Source organism: Chinchilla lanigera, unplaced genomic scaffold, assembly GCF_000276665.1.
Source record: "Chinchilla lanigera isolate Chin_1 unplaced genomic scaffold, ChiLan1.0 scaffold00007, whole genome shotgun sequence".
Taxonomy (NCBI): Eukaryota; Metazoa; Chordata; class Mammalia; order Rodentia; family Chinchillidae; genus Chinchilla; species Chinchilla lanigera.
Genome location: NW_004955408.1, coordinates 32,957,109 through 32,971,550, shown reverse-complemented (window position 1 = coordinate 32,971,550; position 14,442 = coordinate 32,957,109). Strand labels below are relative to the sequence as shown.

Below are 14,442 nucleotides of genomic sequence, written 5' to 3'. Positions count from 1 at the left end.
GTAAGCACTCTGCCACTGAGGGTTGATTTTTTTGATAGATGGCCAGGAAAAGTCTCTTTGAAGAGGCAAGAGAGAGAGAGGAGAGAAGAGAGAAAGAGAGAAGGATTAGCCATGTGACAGACCAAAAAGAATCTTACAGACCAAGTTACCAACTTCAAGGCTAGAAAAAAGTAGCCACAAAGGCTTTGCTGTCTGAAAACCAGTGGGACTGAGCTAGGGTATGGGAAAAGGAAGGGCAGGGGCTGGGATAGGGATTTTGAGGCCATGGGCAAATTGTACTCTTTATTCTAAGTGTGATTGGAAATTGTTAGGGGATTTTAAACAAGGGAAGAACGTGGCCTATTATCACAAAAGATCACTTAGAGCGAAGACTGAAAGGGGGGATAGGGTGGAAGCAGGGAGATGGTCGCAGAGAACAAGGGTGGCACAGCAGGCCTGGATCAGGATACATGGGGCAGGTTAGGTCTGGATGTAAGAAAAGGGGTGATCTCAAAGATGCTCTGTGTCTAGCTTGTACTGTTGGAGGGATCATGGTGTAGAAGGACAGTTTGGGGAATATCGGGAATTTGCTCTTGGAATGTTAGATGGGATGTTGGCATGTAACTGCCAGATGGAAATGTCAGCAGACAGCTGTATTTGTGGGACTGGCACTCAGGGGGTCTGGGCTGGAGAAGTTTGGGAGCCATGGGAAATGTATGTCAAAGTCAGGAACTGGATAGAATCACCCCCAGGGTGAGATAGAGTCCTGCAGCTGAGCCCAGAGCAAATGCCAACCCTCACAGCTTTTGTAAATATAAGGAGATGTAGAAGAAGTAGTCTGGACGAGGACTAGTAAGGACCCCTGACCTAAGTGAGGGAGGCATTCTGAGAAGGAGCATTTTGGGCTTGGCTGCATGGAGGCCTAGAGCTGAGTAAATGGTTTCATCTAATTAGTGGGGATTGAGTGTACCCTGGAGTCACAAACAGGAGAGTGTGGATGGTTTCAAGAAGTCTGAGTATGAACAGGACAAGAAACCCTGTTCTGTAACACCTTACCTTGAATTGGCCTTGGAGTCACCAGGGCCAGATGGTGGTCTTAGTTATGGCTCTCCACACGTCGCCAGTCGCTACATGGATGAGTGTCCCCATATTCCACACTGAGACAGAGACTCTGAGATGTACTCTTGAGGCAGATGGCTTCTGCACACCTTAGCACTGCAGGAGTGACTTGCACTTGGTGAGCGTGAAACTCCATGTCTCTTTAAGACTCAGTGCTCAGAGTATTACACGAGACCGTGCTTCATGGGACAGAAAACAGAGAAGCTGAAGATTTTCTGTTTTGATTTTCATTTTTTGTTTTCCCACTTTACCACAGACTTATTTACCCTGAGTATACAGTTCTGAATGTGACAAAACTTAACAGTTTTCATTGACCCCACCAGCAAAATTGCTGGACTGTCTAACCTGGGTGGACCTGTGACACCATCTACAGGTCCTGGTGCATTTCTAGGACTTACATGATTTCTTGTTCACTCACTGATGCATCTTTTGCTTCTACTCTGTAGTGTGTAGGTAAGAGGCAGGCCTGAGGCCAGGTTTCCTGGGACAGATCTCTGGGCAAGGCACATAACTGTTCTGTGCTCCGACTTCCTCTTCTGGGAAAGGGAGATAATAGTACTTTCATTCAACAGGATACCATAGGGTGACTGAGCAGAGCTTCAGCAAACAGCACCCTGCAGCTGCGCATGGTGAATGGTAGGAGTTCACCAGGCGTTGCTCTTGGGAGAGCCTTCAGATCACACCGCTGTTATTTCTTGGTTTATCCCCAGCCTCCGGGGTACCTGGCACATTGAACATGTGGAGCACAGTTGATGTGGAAAACAACTGAAGCCTTACTTTTTATTTGTAATTCACATAAAATTCAGCAGTTGTATTATTTAGAATTGGTTCATTGATGATTTTGTGTAATTTGCATTTGCTAAGACACATGACAGACCCACACAGTAGCATGTATTTCAGACCTGCATATAAATGAGACAACTAAAATATTGGCAGGTGAATTACAGTCCTAACTGGGAGTGGTTTTTCTTGCTTTGTAGCCGTATTGAACACCTCAAATCGCAAAATGACCTCCTGACCATAACCCTGGAGGAATGCAAAAGCAATGCGGAGCGGATGAGCATGCTCGTGGGGAAGTACGAGTCCAACGCCACGGCGCTGAGGCTGGCCTTGCAGTACAGGTGTGGACTGGAGTGGGACGGACATGCGGCAGATCTCTGTGCCACTTACAGTCAGAAATGCATCCATAGTAATCTGCATATAAGTAGAAACCTAGCTTTTAAGAGATTGACTAGGGGGTTGGACCAGCAAATACTAGTGTGATGTGTATTGAAAATCAATTAGTGTCCTGAGCAATTAAGAGATTAATAGTAATAAATTAGTATTAGTATGTTTCTCTATGTGTTTCTACATTTTTCCTACTGTATTCCACCTATTTTTTTCAAGTAATATAACTCATAATACCAGTTTTCACATTATATATTTATTAGTCTTTTCTGGTCTTTATTCATATATTTTGTACATTATTGTAAATCTAGTGTACTACTTTTCTTTCTTTTCTCCTTTCCTCCTTTCTCTCTCTCTTGCTCACTTGTACCCTTGTGTTCCCTCCCTCCCTTCTCTTCCTCTCTCTCCTTCCTTCCTTCCTTCCTTCCCTCCTTCCCTCCCTCCCTCTCTCCTTCCTTCTTCCCAGTGCCCTGATAAATTGCCGAGCTTAAACTTGCCATTCTCCTCCCTCAGCCTCCCGGAGTGCAGGATTATAGCACAATACCACCACACTCAGCTCCTGTTTCTTCATCATATCATAGTGTTTAAAATGTCATCATTTTAAAACATCATAGGTTTTTCAATTTATTTTGAATGATTGTGTCCCTTGCATTGTTTATACGTTTCATTTTCTTTGTTTCTCTGAAAAGACATTTTGAAACTTGTAGACTTTTAATACTGAAATTAATTCTATAGTGAATAATTTAAGATAAGATCTTCATTCTTTTGAGTATTTTCCTTAGTGTAAACTCTCTGAAGCAAGAATCATAGGTCAAATGATACAAATATTTTCATGGCTCTTCAGATGTGCTGCCAGTTTTTTTCCCATAAAAACAAGCCAGTTTGAACCACTGTAGTTCATTCATTGGTGAGCAAGTGACGTGTGAATGTACCAGTTTTTTCCAGCTGCATCTGCTTTGGAATTTATCAGTTTTTAAATTAATGCTTGTTTAAAGCTACAAAACTCTTCATGAGTCTCTTCTTAGGCTTATTGTATTAGTGTCATCGCTGAAGCAGAGTTGCCAAGGGCTCCAAGTAGTTGACTGCATCTTACTCTTAACCTCCTCTGAAAAGTTAAAGATTAAGAGTTTTGCTTCTTTAAAAACAAAACAAAACAACGAAACTAATGAGACCAAAGCAGAGATGAGTTATACAAGTTTACAGATACATGAAAACAAGCAGAAAATCCTCCTAAGCATGAGCCATCTCCACCCCTAACCTGCCTTGGTCAGAATGGGCTTCCTGCACATTTTAGCTCATCCTCATGGATGAGCTATCCTAACACCTCTAGCCTGAGATGTGGTCTGAGCTGCAAGGAATTGCTGCCAGCAAGCTCAGATGAGTGATCTGGTCCCTTCCCTAATCCCTTAATATAGGATGATGACTGTAAAGACAATCAAAAGCGGATGTCCTCTCCAGTGAATGTTGGCTAGGGCGACATGTCCCCTGCTTACCTTCCAGGAGTGAATCAGGAGTTTGGCTAAGGCAGACACCCCCTGCAGGCCCTCATGCAGACACACCAGGGCCACTTGCCATCTCCATACGTGCAGTGCAGGTGTCAGGCTGTGGGAATGATGATGGAACTATTGATTGTGGTAACTGCTAGCCCCTCATGGCTGTTAAATGCTAAAATATGACTACTTCAAGGGAGGAACTGAATTTGTATTTTATTTAACTTAAAGTATTTAAATTTAAACAGTGACATGTGGCTAGTGGCTATTGTATAATTCAAGTCTAGGTCAAAATGATCCCTTTCAGGAGTGTTACATTAGTTATCCATTGTTGTATGACAAATTATTATGTCGGTTTTGAGGGTCGAGAACCTAGGCTTGGCTTAGTTTTGGCCCAGAGTCTCTTAGAAAACTCTGATCAGGCTGCCAACCTGGCTGCATCTTCTGGAACTTTAACTGGGACTGGAAGACCTGCTTCTAAGCACGGTCACTCACGTGGCCGGTGGTGGGGATCATTTTTCTTCCCTGGCTTTGGGTGGAAGCCTGAGTTGCTCACCGCATGAGCCTGTCCAGAGGACAGCTTGACAGTGTTGAACATTTGGCAGCAGCCTCCACAGAGGATGAGCTGAGAGGGAAGGTGGGTGAGCCAGTGACCAAGATGGTGGTCGGTGTTTTTAATAATCTAATCTCGAGAGTGGCATAGCACTTTACCACTGACTGTTCATTACACAAACATAAGAGGGTAGGGGTCAGGGGGCCCCTATGGAGGCTGCCACGAGTATGTCACACGTCCATTGGAGCTGGTCGTCAAAGGACAACCAACCTGCCTCTCCTACAGTTGGTTCTCTTCTATTATTCTACTACACTGGGTTTTTGAAGGCAACATAACGAGCAGCCCTGGGCCTTGTCCAGGGAGTATTCCCAGGTAGCTTCCTCCCTTTGAGGGTGGTGAGGCTGAGCCAGACTGTGAGCTGCCCCGACCCAGGAAATGGCGCTGGCACCGAAGGTGCTCACTGTTCCCTGCCATAGTTGAGGGATCCCTGTGCTTCTGTTTCAGTGAGCAGTGCATAGAAGCCTACGAGCTCCTCCTAGCCCTGGCGGAGAGCGAGCAGAGCCTCATCCTGGGGCAGTTCCGAGCTGCTGGCCTGGGCTCCTCCCCTGGTGAGTGTCTCCCAAGTCCCTCTGTCCTTCCCCATCCCACTTCCTGGCTGCCCAGACTTTGCCACCCCCTTTGCAGCTGTGGGCATTGAGTCATCTCTCAGCAACATGAAATTCGCTTGTCAAGTGTGTTTTTTTCATTTTTCCTCATGACTGAGTGGGTAAATTGTTTAGGTTGAATGCAGCAGTAACTGAAGTGGAAACAGAATTACAGACAAGTTAAAACAAACAAGCCTTCTTAGGACACATACTCTCCTGGGCTGGCAGGAGGACCAGATGGAGCGGGAGACCCAAACTAGAGATGAAGGAGACCGACCCACTGCAGTACTGCTTCCCAAGTCCTTTCTTGGCTTTTGCCTTGTCTTGTTGCTTTTACTTGCTGTGTGTGTTCCCCTAAGTAGCTTTGGAGCATGGGTTCCTACCTCTCCACTCTCAACATCTTAATGAATGAAGAAGTAGCTTCACAACCATCACGACTTGCTCGCCTGTGATCCCAGCCACGGTGCAGTGAGGTGCTCTACCACTGTCCTGTCTCCCAGCCACCTTCCCTGTCCCCACTCCAGGGCTCAGGTCTCCGTTGGCCTGATTGGTGTCACAGGGTCCGCACTGCTCCCCGCTCACTCCTCAAATTTGAGTGCTTAGAAGGGGTATTTAATTGAGAAGTGGTACAGTGTGGGCTCTTGGGCTGAGCAGCACTTGCTGAACAACAGCCGGTGACGGTGGCTCTGAGGCTTCCGTGACTAGAAGGCTGCTGGGGAGACAGTGCTGGGGAGGTGGCCCTGGAGAGGGGCTGCCACCCTCAGTGTGTGACCTCGCTTCTCTACATCAACAGCGTCTCTAGAGAAGCAATGGCAAGGCAACAGAGTTGAAATAACAGGGTCACTCCTTAGCCAGAGGTGGGTGCTGTGGGCAGACCCAGTGTACCCACCGTCCTGGCCTGGCTTTGAGCTGTGCGTTCCCATTAGGGCCAAGAGACACCTCATGAGGTCACCACCCTGGCCCCACCTGCATGCGAGCCTCTCCTTCTGCTCCCGCCCCCTGCCCCCAGCTAGCTTTCATGCTGGACATTCACATGCTCTCCCCGCTTTGGCTGTGGCACGCGCAGGAATCTGAATCCGATCTGGAGGGAAGGAAACAAGCTGGGCATTAATTTCCGGCTTCATACCCAAGTTAAGCAGCCAGGCAGCCGACCTTTATTTGCATGGGTGACTTTCTTCAGCCTCTCCTTCTCTCTCTAATAACATTACCAGCCCAGCCCAGAAGTGGAAACTGCGCCAGCATTTCCATTAGAAACCTCATTTTTGAGGCTCTCTTAACTGAGCCATAAAACTTTATTCCTCATGTGAAACAGAACCTAAATGATCTTGGCCAGCTATCAGATAGATAGATAGATGATCAATTAAAGGAAAAAAAAATCAACCATCTTCTGTCAAGCTTGTGTCAGAGGAATGTCTTAACCTGTTCCATCCTCAAAGGGACCTTTGTAGGCTGCTACCAACTCATACCCATTTCTTGGAAGGAGCTGAAAGCTTAAATAAATATGCATTTAAAACACTTAAAATCAATAATGAGTTGGTTTGTATTTACTTACTACTGTGTAGCTCATGTATATATTATGAGATGAGCCAGCCAGTAATATCTTGCCTACTTCAGAGTTTAAATAGCAGTCAGGTGGTGAGATGTACGTCAGATATCTTTGTGGAAACAAAAAGGTATAAAGGGTGTCAGAGAAATGGTGGGGGGAGTCCTGGGAATCAGCCTGCAGGATGCACCTCCCCCAGCTTCCCCACCCTCTGCAATGCTGAAGGTGCCTCTGACAGCGACGATGGACCCATCACTCTGTACAAGAGCTACTTGGTGACATGAGCCGCAGTAACTATTACTGTGGTTGTTTTCTTTGTTTCTTGCTGACTTCCCAGACACTCACTGTGTTCATTCGAGATGATTTAGGTTTTCAAACTGGGCTGTTAGGAGCTGGGAGGGTTACTTTGGGCCTCAGCGGTGGGCTTGAAGGGCGAGGAGCTGCATGTACCCCACCCCTCCCATTTTACCCGGCTTCATAGTCATTGTTTTGTAAGGCTCAGCGTACCGAATTTAGGATTTCATTTGAAAGTGTTTGGAAGAGCATAGACTACGCTACATAGGTAGCAAACTATTTTGGCTAGCACAGTTTTATATATGTTTTTTAAGACTCTATTTAGAGCAGTTTTAGATTCTCAACAGAGCTGAGAGGAAGGTACAGAGATACCCCATATGCTTCTTGCCCATGCATATACACAGCCCCCCCCAAATCGGTGCCGCCCCCAGAGTGACACATTTCTTAAGAATGATGACCCTGCGCTGACACACCCTTATCATCCAGTGACCGCAGTTTACATTAGACCTCACTCTTGGTGTTGTTCATCCCACAGGTTTGGACAACTATATGATGCTGTGTATTTACCACTGCAGGATCACACAGAGTAGTTTTGCTGGCCTAAGATCTTCTATGCTCAACTGTTCACTCTCCCCTTCCCCTTCCCCACCCTCTCAGCTCTTGGCAGCCACTGTTCTTTTAGTGTCTCTGTAGTTTCGCCTTTTCCAGCATAGTGCTAAAACACAAGAACATACACATTTTTGGCAGCAACCTCCCTGTTTGGCTTTGTACTGGTGCCCCAGTGTTCTGCTCTGGCCAAGTCACCTGTCTCCCAGAGGCATCTGCGTTGGCCACCATTTCCAGATCGAGACGGCTAGAAATTGCATTGGTGCAGAAATTGCATAGCTAATCATTTGAATCATTACCTTTGCCTCTTTTCCCCTACATAAAGCTCTAGCAAACGTTGATGTGGGGAGAGATGGTCTTCTTGCTCAATTTCTCCCTGCTCTTACTCACCAAGTGCCAGTGAACAGACAGCCTGAGTGCAGGAGAAGTGAAGGGCCCAGGTAACCAGAAAGTCAGCGTGGGAGAGTTGGACACAGATCTACCCATCTGGCTGTAAGGACAGCAGAGCCCCAAGCAGAGAAATGCCTTCCCTGTAGCCTCTGAGTGACACAGTCAGGCCCAGAACGCGGGTGTTCTCCCTGGTGGCCCTTGCCAGTGGCTGCCGCTGTGCTGCCCGTGCCCTGAGGGACCAAGAAGGGATTATACAAGTGTACTCCCAGCTTTACCTTACCCCGCCTGTGCTGATTGATCCATTGGCTTCTTTGCAACATAGGAGACCAGTCAGGGGATGAAAACATCACGCAAATGCTCAAGCGAGCCCATGACTGCCGGAAGACGGCTGAGAACGCTGCCAAGGCCCTGCTCATGAAGTTGGATGGCAGCTGTGGGGGAGCCTTTGCCGTGGCCGGCTGCAGCGTGCAGCCCTGGGAGAGCCTGTCCTCCAACAGCCACACCAGGTAGCACCAGCCTTTGCCCTGGGAGGGAGCTGTGTTTGCGTGTAGTCCCCTCACGAGGCTTGGTTTGCAGTGGTGCAGCTGCTGGGGACTGTGGCTTAGGTAAGGCTAAATTTGCTGAGGCTTGTAGCGAGCTCCAACCAAGGAGTCAGACAGACAGCAGGGAGCTGGAAAGTGGCCTTCTCATTCGGCCCAATGGAAACTGCAGTCCAGAGAGAAGGGTGAGTTGCTCAAAAGTGGTGGGGAGGGAGGGAACCCTAACCTACTTTTGTGTCTGGTGCTCTTTCTCCGTACTCTGTTCTCAATTTCTTTGTAATTCTTGATTTCAGGAAGCACTTAGATTTCTGAGGCTCGCTGGCTTCATGGGTCCCTGAGCTCCCAAGGCCCAGCTCACCTGCCCTCCATTCTCACCCTCTGTCCTTCATAAGCACTTCGTAGGCCAGAGCCTGTCCTCTCGTCTCTCTTTACTTGTCGAGTGATGCCACATTCACAGCTGTGCTTACCAGGCACTTAATCATGGACCTGAGGTCAAGTTCAGTCTGTGAATCTAGAGCATTAAAGAGGGTGCTTGAAAACCATGATGAGAGCCGTCAAGACCTTGTGAAGCATGATTTGTTGAAACTGTTTGATCCTTTTAGATGGGGTGGGAGGGGTCAGAATGAAGCCTGTTCTAGTTATTGTTTCATTTTTTGCCATCTGAAGCCCTAAATACGTGTATGCCTTCCCTTTATATACCAGTTCTCAGTCTAGAAAGTCCTTTGTTACAGGTTCCTAAGGGATTTCTAAATTATGAAAGACAGATGACACCATTTTCACAGGTAAGAAAACCTTGGCTTGGAGATATGTAAGGGACTTGCCCAACACCACAGGCCTGCTAAGAGGGGATCCCAGGACTTCAGAAAAAGCCATTGTCCTTCTCCCTGGAACCTACGATGTTATAAAACAGAACCTACTCGATGACCAGGGGACCACACCCGCATAAAGACAAATGGCATCTCAAAAGCTAGAAGAAAACTACTACTGTTTTCTTTCTTGGTGCCTGAGAGCAGTTTAATGCCTCCATCTCTTTCCCTGTGGCAGGCTCAGCCATCTGCTTCAGTGCATCCATCTACCTGTCCTGGACTCCGTGTCCCATGAGAGGGCATGTTCCCAATGCTGCAGTTGGCCAGGTGCCCACCAGCACAAGGGAGTCATTTCCTCTTGACTGCAGCAACAATTGTCTTATTCAATGGAACACAGATTACAATTTATTTTTTTAAAACCAAATTCTTCTGTTATAATACAGAAAGCAGATGCGCCTCGTGATGACTTATCCAGATGTGAGTGATCTGTTCATGTAGGTTGAGACGGAGTACTCATGCTGTCGGTGATACTGTTCTGTTGAATTAGTGGATGTGAGAATTGGGACAACAGGAAATATGTGCTTTATTGGTAGCTTATGAGATTTGTACTAAAGATCATTTGCTTATGCCTCTCAGCCTCCAAAAATAATTTTGTTGTTTTAATCTGAATCAGAAACAACTTTGGAGTTGGTCAGAAGTGAGGACAGTTTGCCCCCCATGTTAGTGGAGATCCTGGTTTTGAATATTTGTTAGAGAGGTAGATATGTTGTTAACATACAGGTGAACTTTGATTAGGAGACAGTTTTTTGAGAGAAACTTAGTTTGGGCTGATACGTTTCCACAGGTTGAGATAAATTCAGAACACTGAGTTTCTGTGTTCAGTGAATACCTCACTGAAGGATGGGCCTTTAACTAATTTCCGTCTCAGATGGGTCTTGCATCAAAAGATCTGAGTCTAGTCAGATCTCTGAAATTCCCTTTCCCCTCCTCCCCACAGCAGAGCAGCCCCAGTAGGTACAGAGCACACATGGCATTCACGTGGCCCTGCACATTCAGAGGGCCTGACACAGTTACACCGCTTCAGATAAACATGGTTCCCAACCAGCGGACCCCTTTCACAATTACAGTAATCACAGTAATTTTGCTTGTAAATCTTGCCATTCTAGCTCAGACATCCCCTCATATCAAATTTATGCAAAAAAGAAAAGGAGCTTTCTGCGTTGGTGCTTTTTGTGACCCCGTAAATCACTTTTCCACCCACTGTAACCACCTGGCATAGAGAATTCTAATCAAAGTGTCCTGTTCCCCAAGTTCTCAGGGGAGGAAAGCTGCATATCAGCCCTCCAGGGGCACTTCTGACACATACACATGTAAGCCCTGTGCAAAGGTGGTGTGAGCCTCTTTGTACTTGAAGGTAGCCAGATTGTTGCCTCCTGGCCACTCCCACTGGGGCATGATCTCCCAGTTGCAATAGGGGGTGATGGAGCTCCAGAGGTGCCCAGTGTTTACCCTCTAAACTAGTCTGGATTAAGATCAAATTTCATGGAACAGAAAGAACCACTTTGAGCAGTGGAATCGTCGTCCATTGAAATGGTAAATGGTTTGAAGTATCCATCCAGTTAGGAGGGGCCTCTGCCACCACCATCAGCAGGCTTCAGGAAATGAGAGTCAGACTACATCTGGCTGTTTCAGCAGTCATCTTTACCGGAAAAGAGACGGTGCTTTCCCATCCAAGAATCAGGAGGGTCCATCAAAGTCCTGGGGATTAGCGCTTATTAGTGTTATTACGCCCAGCGTCCAGCTGAGACACATTCTTCTGTGTGACAGCATGGTGATCAGCCTTCCTGCTCAGATGTCCTTGCCACTTACTTTGTAGGTTGTACGAGAATATGGCAGAAACATGAAACCCTTTTAATGCTATTTTTTCTTCAAGACCTAATTTCCTGATCTCAAAAGAATTACATGCTCATTATGAAAATAAGCTGGGTGTGGTAGTACATACCTGTAATCCCAGCGCTCTGAGAAGATCACAAGTGTGAGCCCAGCCTAGGCAATTTTGTGATTTAGCAGTATCGTCTCAAAATTTAAAAAATTAAAAAGGCTGGGGATGTAGCTCATTGCAAAGGCTCTGGGTTCAATCCTTAGTAGACAGACAGACACAGACAGATAGACAAAAATAAGCAACAAAAATCCCAGCATTACAAAATGTATAGTCCACAAAGAAAATCCTCTGTGCTAGGACTCTCACAGTCGAGCAGTGTGGGTCACAGATCTAATTGCGGTTTTTATTAAGATCTGGGTTGCAAAGGACAGAAATATGCTACAATACCTGAAACACAAGGGTCTTCTTGGAAGGTTATGAGGTCTTGTACGCATGAGCGGCATACCCAGGCTGAAGACCAAAGTTGGAGGCCCACAACGTGCTGGGCATAGCGGACAGGTGCACCGAGCTGTGGCAGGTTCCCTGTCCAACCCGTGTAGCCTGTGCATGTGGCTATGCAGTCTTCCTGCAGCAGATTGCTCACCCCAAGGGCGCAGCCAGCACACCACCTGCACTTACAGACAAGGCTGACTACAGTCCCAGAGACCATGGCAGTGCAGAGCCACGGCAGTTCCAACAGGAGCCACGTGGATGGAGAACAAAAGGGGTCGCTTTTCCCGCAGAAGAGTGTGGAAGCCAGGATCTCAAACACACTATGAAAACAAGACTAGTACTGATTCTTAACCTCCTGAGCATCCTGTCAGAAGGACTGTCTTGAGCAGGCTGTTTCCCTTAGCCTCGGACCATTCGGCATCTTCCCATATCCTTCTCAGTAGCTGCATAGTTCTGTGTTGGATGGCAGTGCCATTGTATACTTTAAAGTTTCCGCTCATTCGATGTTTTTATCCAGTTTTCCACTGTTATAGCTTTGCTGTGGCCACTGTCCCTAATACCTGTCCTTGTGCAATTTCTGTGGGACCGATTCTGAGAATCAGCTGGCTCAAAAGTGATGTGTTTCCAATGGCAAAAAGCCCTCTCTATATAATTGAATTTTTCTCCTATAGCCAGTGTGTGTAAGGGGCCTCTCCCTCTAAACCCTTACTGACATGAGGTATTAGAATGCACATTTTGTTTTCAATTTGACTGTCTGTGGTTGTCAACTTCAATAGTGTCTGTCTTGGTTTGTCATCAGTGACCAAACCAGGAATGAGTTAGAATAGTTTAGAGATGCCTAGTTTCCGCAACAGTGTGATGGCGCCTTTAACAATGGCTGTATATGTAGAATTTGTCTGCTAAACATCTCTGTTTCTTATTTTGACTTTCACTGTCAGCTAAATTCCTAGGAGCTTTCGGGACCTAGGCAGTTTCTGAGGACTTTCTCTGACTGTAGATTTTCTCATATCCATATTTTGTGAGATTAGGTAATTTGCCCTCATCTAACTTCCATTTCTCCTGGAGAATTCTGACAACCATTCAAGAACATACAAGCCTTCAAGGTGTGGTGTTTGTCTAGTGTTTTACTTTGCTTTGAAAGCCCTTCACTGTCAGAAAGGGTGTGGGGTCACCCTCAGCACAGGTGACAGGGTGGAGCCACCTTGGCGTGGCATAAGTGCCAAATGTCACCTGGACTGAGCCCTCCTCCAAGTCAGTTTCACATACTCAGCAACACAGATCCCCCGCCTCTAGCCCTGAGCTACTCTCTGGTGGAAGTCAGACCTCAGGGCCAGGTAAGGTTCTGCTAAAAACTGTAAGAAAACTCCATCAGTGATTTTTTAGGCAAAGGGAAAGACATGCCCATCTGGCTTTCTGTCAAAGCAAGCTGGGGAAAATGAGTATTTATGCTAGTGAGCAGGATGCAAGCATCCCGAGGCTGCTAATGGGACTTGGTGTAGAGGGACAGAGGAGATGGTGTTTGACATCCGTAGCTGGTTTTTTTTTTTTCTTTTTCCAGTATGGGGAATCGAACTCACAACCTTGGGCTTGCCAGGCAGGTGCTGTCCCGCTGAGCTAAATCCCCAGCCCCATAGCTGGTTTTAATAGCCTGTTCCGCAAGAGTGAGGGTACACGGAGAGTGGGTCAGCTGGAGCAGGCGGCTGCATGTGCATGTGCAGAGGGTGTGTGGCAAGATGCGCCAGCAGTTGATGGGTGCAGAGTAAGCCAGGGGCCGGGAGCTGCAGAGAGCACCGCCGGAAGAAACCCACACATTCAGGAACAGCCTGGTTCCTCAAAAAGCCCAAAGGAAACACAGCCCTGTGTAGCCAGGTAGGCTGGAGGTTTCCTCACCTACAGCCTTCGGCCTCGATCCCCTCCAGAACACCTCCAGCCTCTGAGCTGAGAGCAGGAATTAGACAGTGTGTGGAAAGTGATTTATTCGCAGTGACAGCTGAGCTCATCCTGTGCTCCAAGCTGAGAGAGTTAATGGATGACTTAGCCTTGCCCGGCCGACAGCGGCCCTTGGGAGGCCGCCAGAGCTCCATCTGCGGGAGGCCAGGGAAGGCCAGTGGCTTCCCCTTCTTCCCCACCCTCATAATCATATCCCGCAGTGGACCGCTAAGGACTTGAAGCAGAATTGTAATTAACCTCACCTGATCTGCTCCCTGCTGGTGTCCTGGAAGGGAGAGGGAGGTTGGAGGGCCGGCGCTGTGGTGCTTATCTTGAAATTCAGCATTCCTCTGCTTTAAGAGCATTGTAATGCTCTGAGCTTCCCACAGGGTGAGGTCTGGAAACTGAACTCTCTTGTTCTTTTTTCTTCTTTTCTGAAAACTGTGCTCATAACGAAAGGGGTGAAACAAAAGGCTTCCTACTCATCTAGGAACCAGTTGCAGGCCCTAAGGGTGACAGAGCACGGATCTTCCCTACCCATTCACATTTGTTCTCCTAGGTGGATCTGGTGGGCTCTAATGTCTGGTCAAGCCCTGGGCGCTCTTTTTCTCTTCGGATCGAGGTTTTCTAGATGGCTGTAGATGGTGAACCCTTCAGGGATGCCTGAGTCCTGTGGCGGGCTTTGCAGGGTATTGGCCTAGCTGTCGGGAAAGAGTCCCTGTCCCTGTTCCTTGCACACAGTGAGTGCTGTGTGGCACCACCAGCTGGTCTTGCCTGCTTCCTGCTTCGGGACTGTGGTGTCTTCTCCACAACCTGGGAAGGACCAGAGGGAAATACTCAGGTCTGGCTTCTGAGACCTTCAGGCCCTAACTGGTGGCTACCACGGCAACCTGAAAGTAGAGTGGCCTCTACCTAGAAAACGCAAGGGTGTCCCGTTACCTCCCAGGCTACTAAGCAAATGCCCACCTACCTGCGGGGAGACAGATGGTTCTCAGAGGTGAGCATGTGT

The 14,442-nt window shown here is 47.4% G+C and overlaps 1 protein-coding gene across 3 annotated transcripts in view; it reads left to right on the top strand.

Annotated features, from left to right (window-relative positions):
• Mcc (mutated in colorectal cancers) overlaps nucleotides 1–14,442 on the top strand; it is a 336,531-nt gene that overhangs the window by 293,499 nt on the left and 28,590 nt on the right. For all 3 annotated transcript variants that reach the window (XM_005376512.2, XM_005376514.2, XM_005376513.2), the window contains 3 exons: nucleotides 2,079–2,219; nucleotides 4,813–4,916; nucleotides 8,108–8,291. In XM_005376512.2, coding sequence (XP_005376569.1) covers nucleotides 2,079–2,219; nucleotides 4,813–4,916; nucleotides 8,108–8,291 — 429 coding nt within the window. The remainder of the gene's footprint in view (nucleotides 1–2,078; nucleotides 2,220–4,812; nucleotides 4,917–8,107; nucleotides 8,292–14,442) is intronic.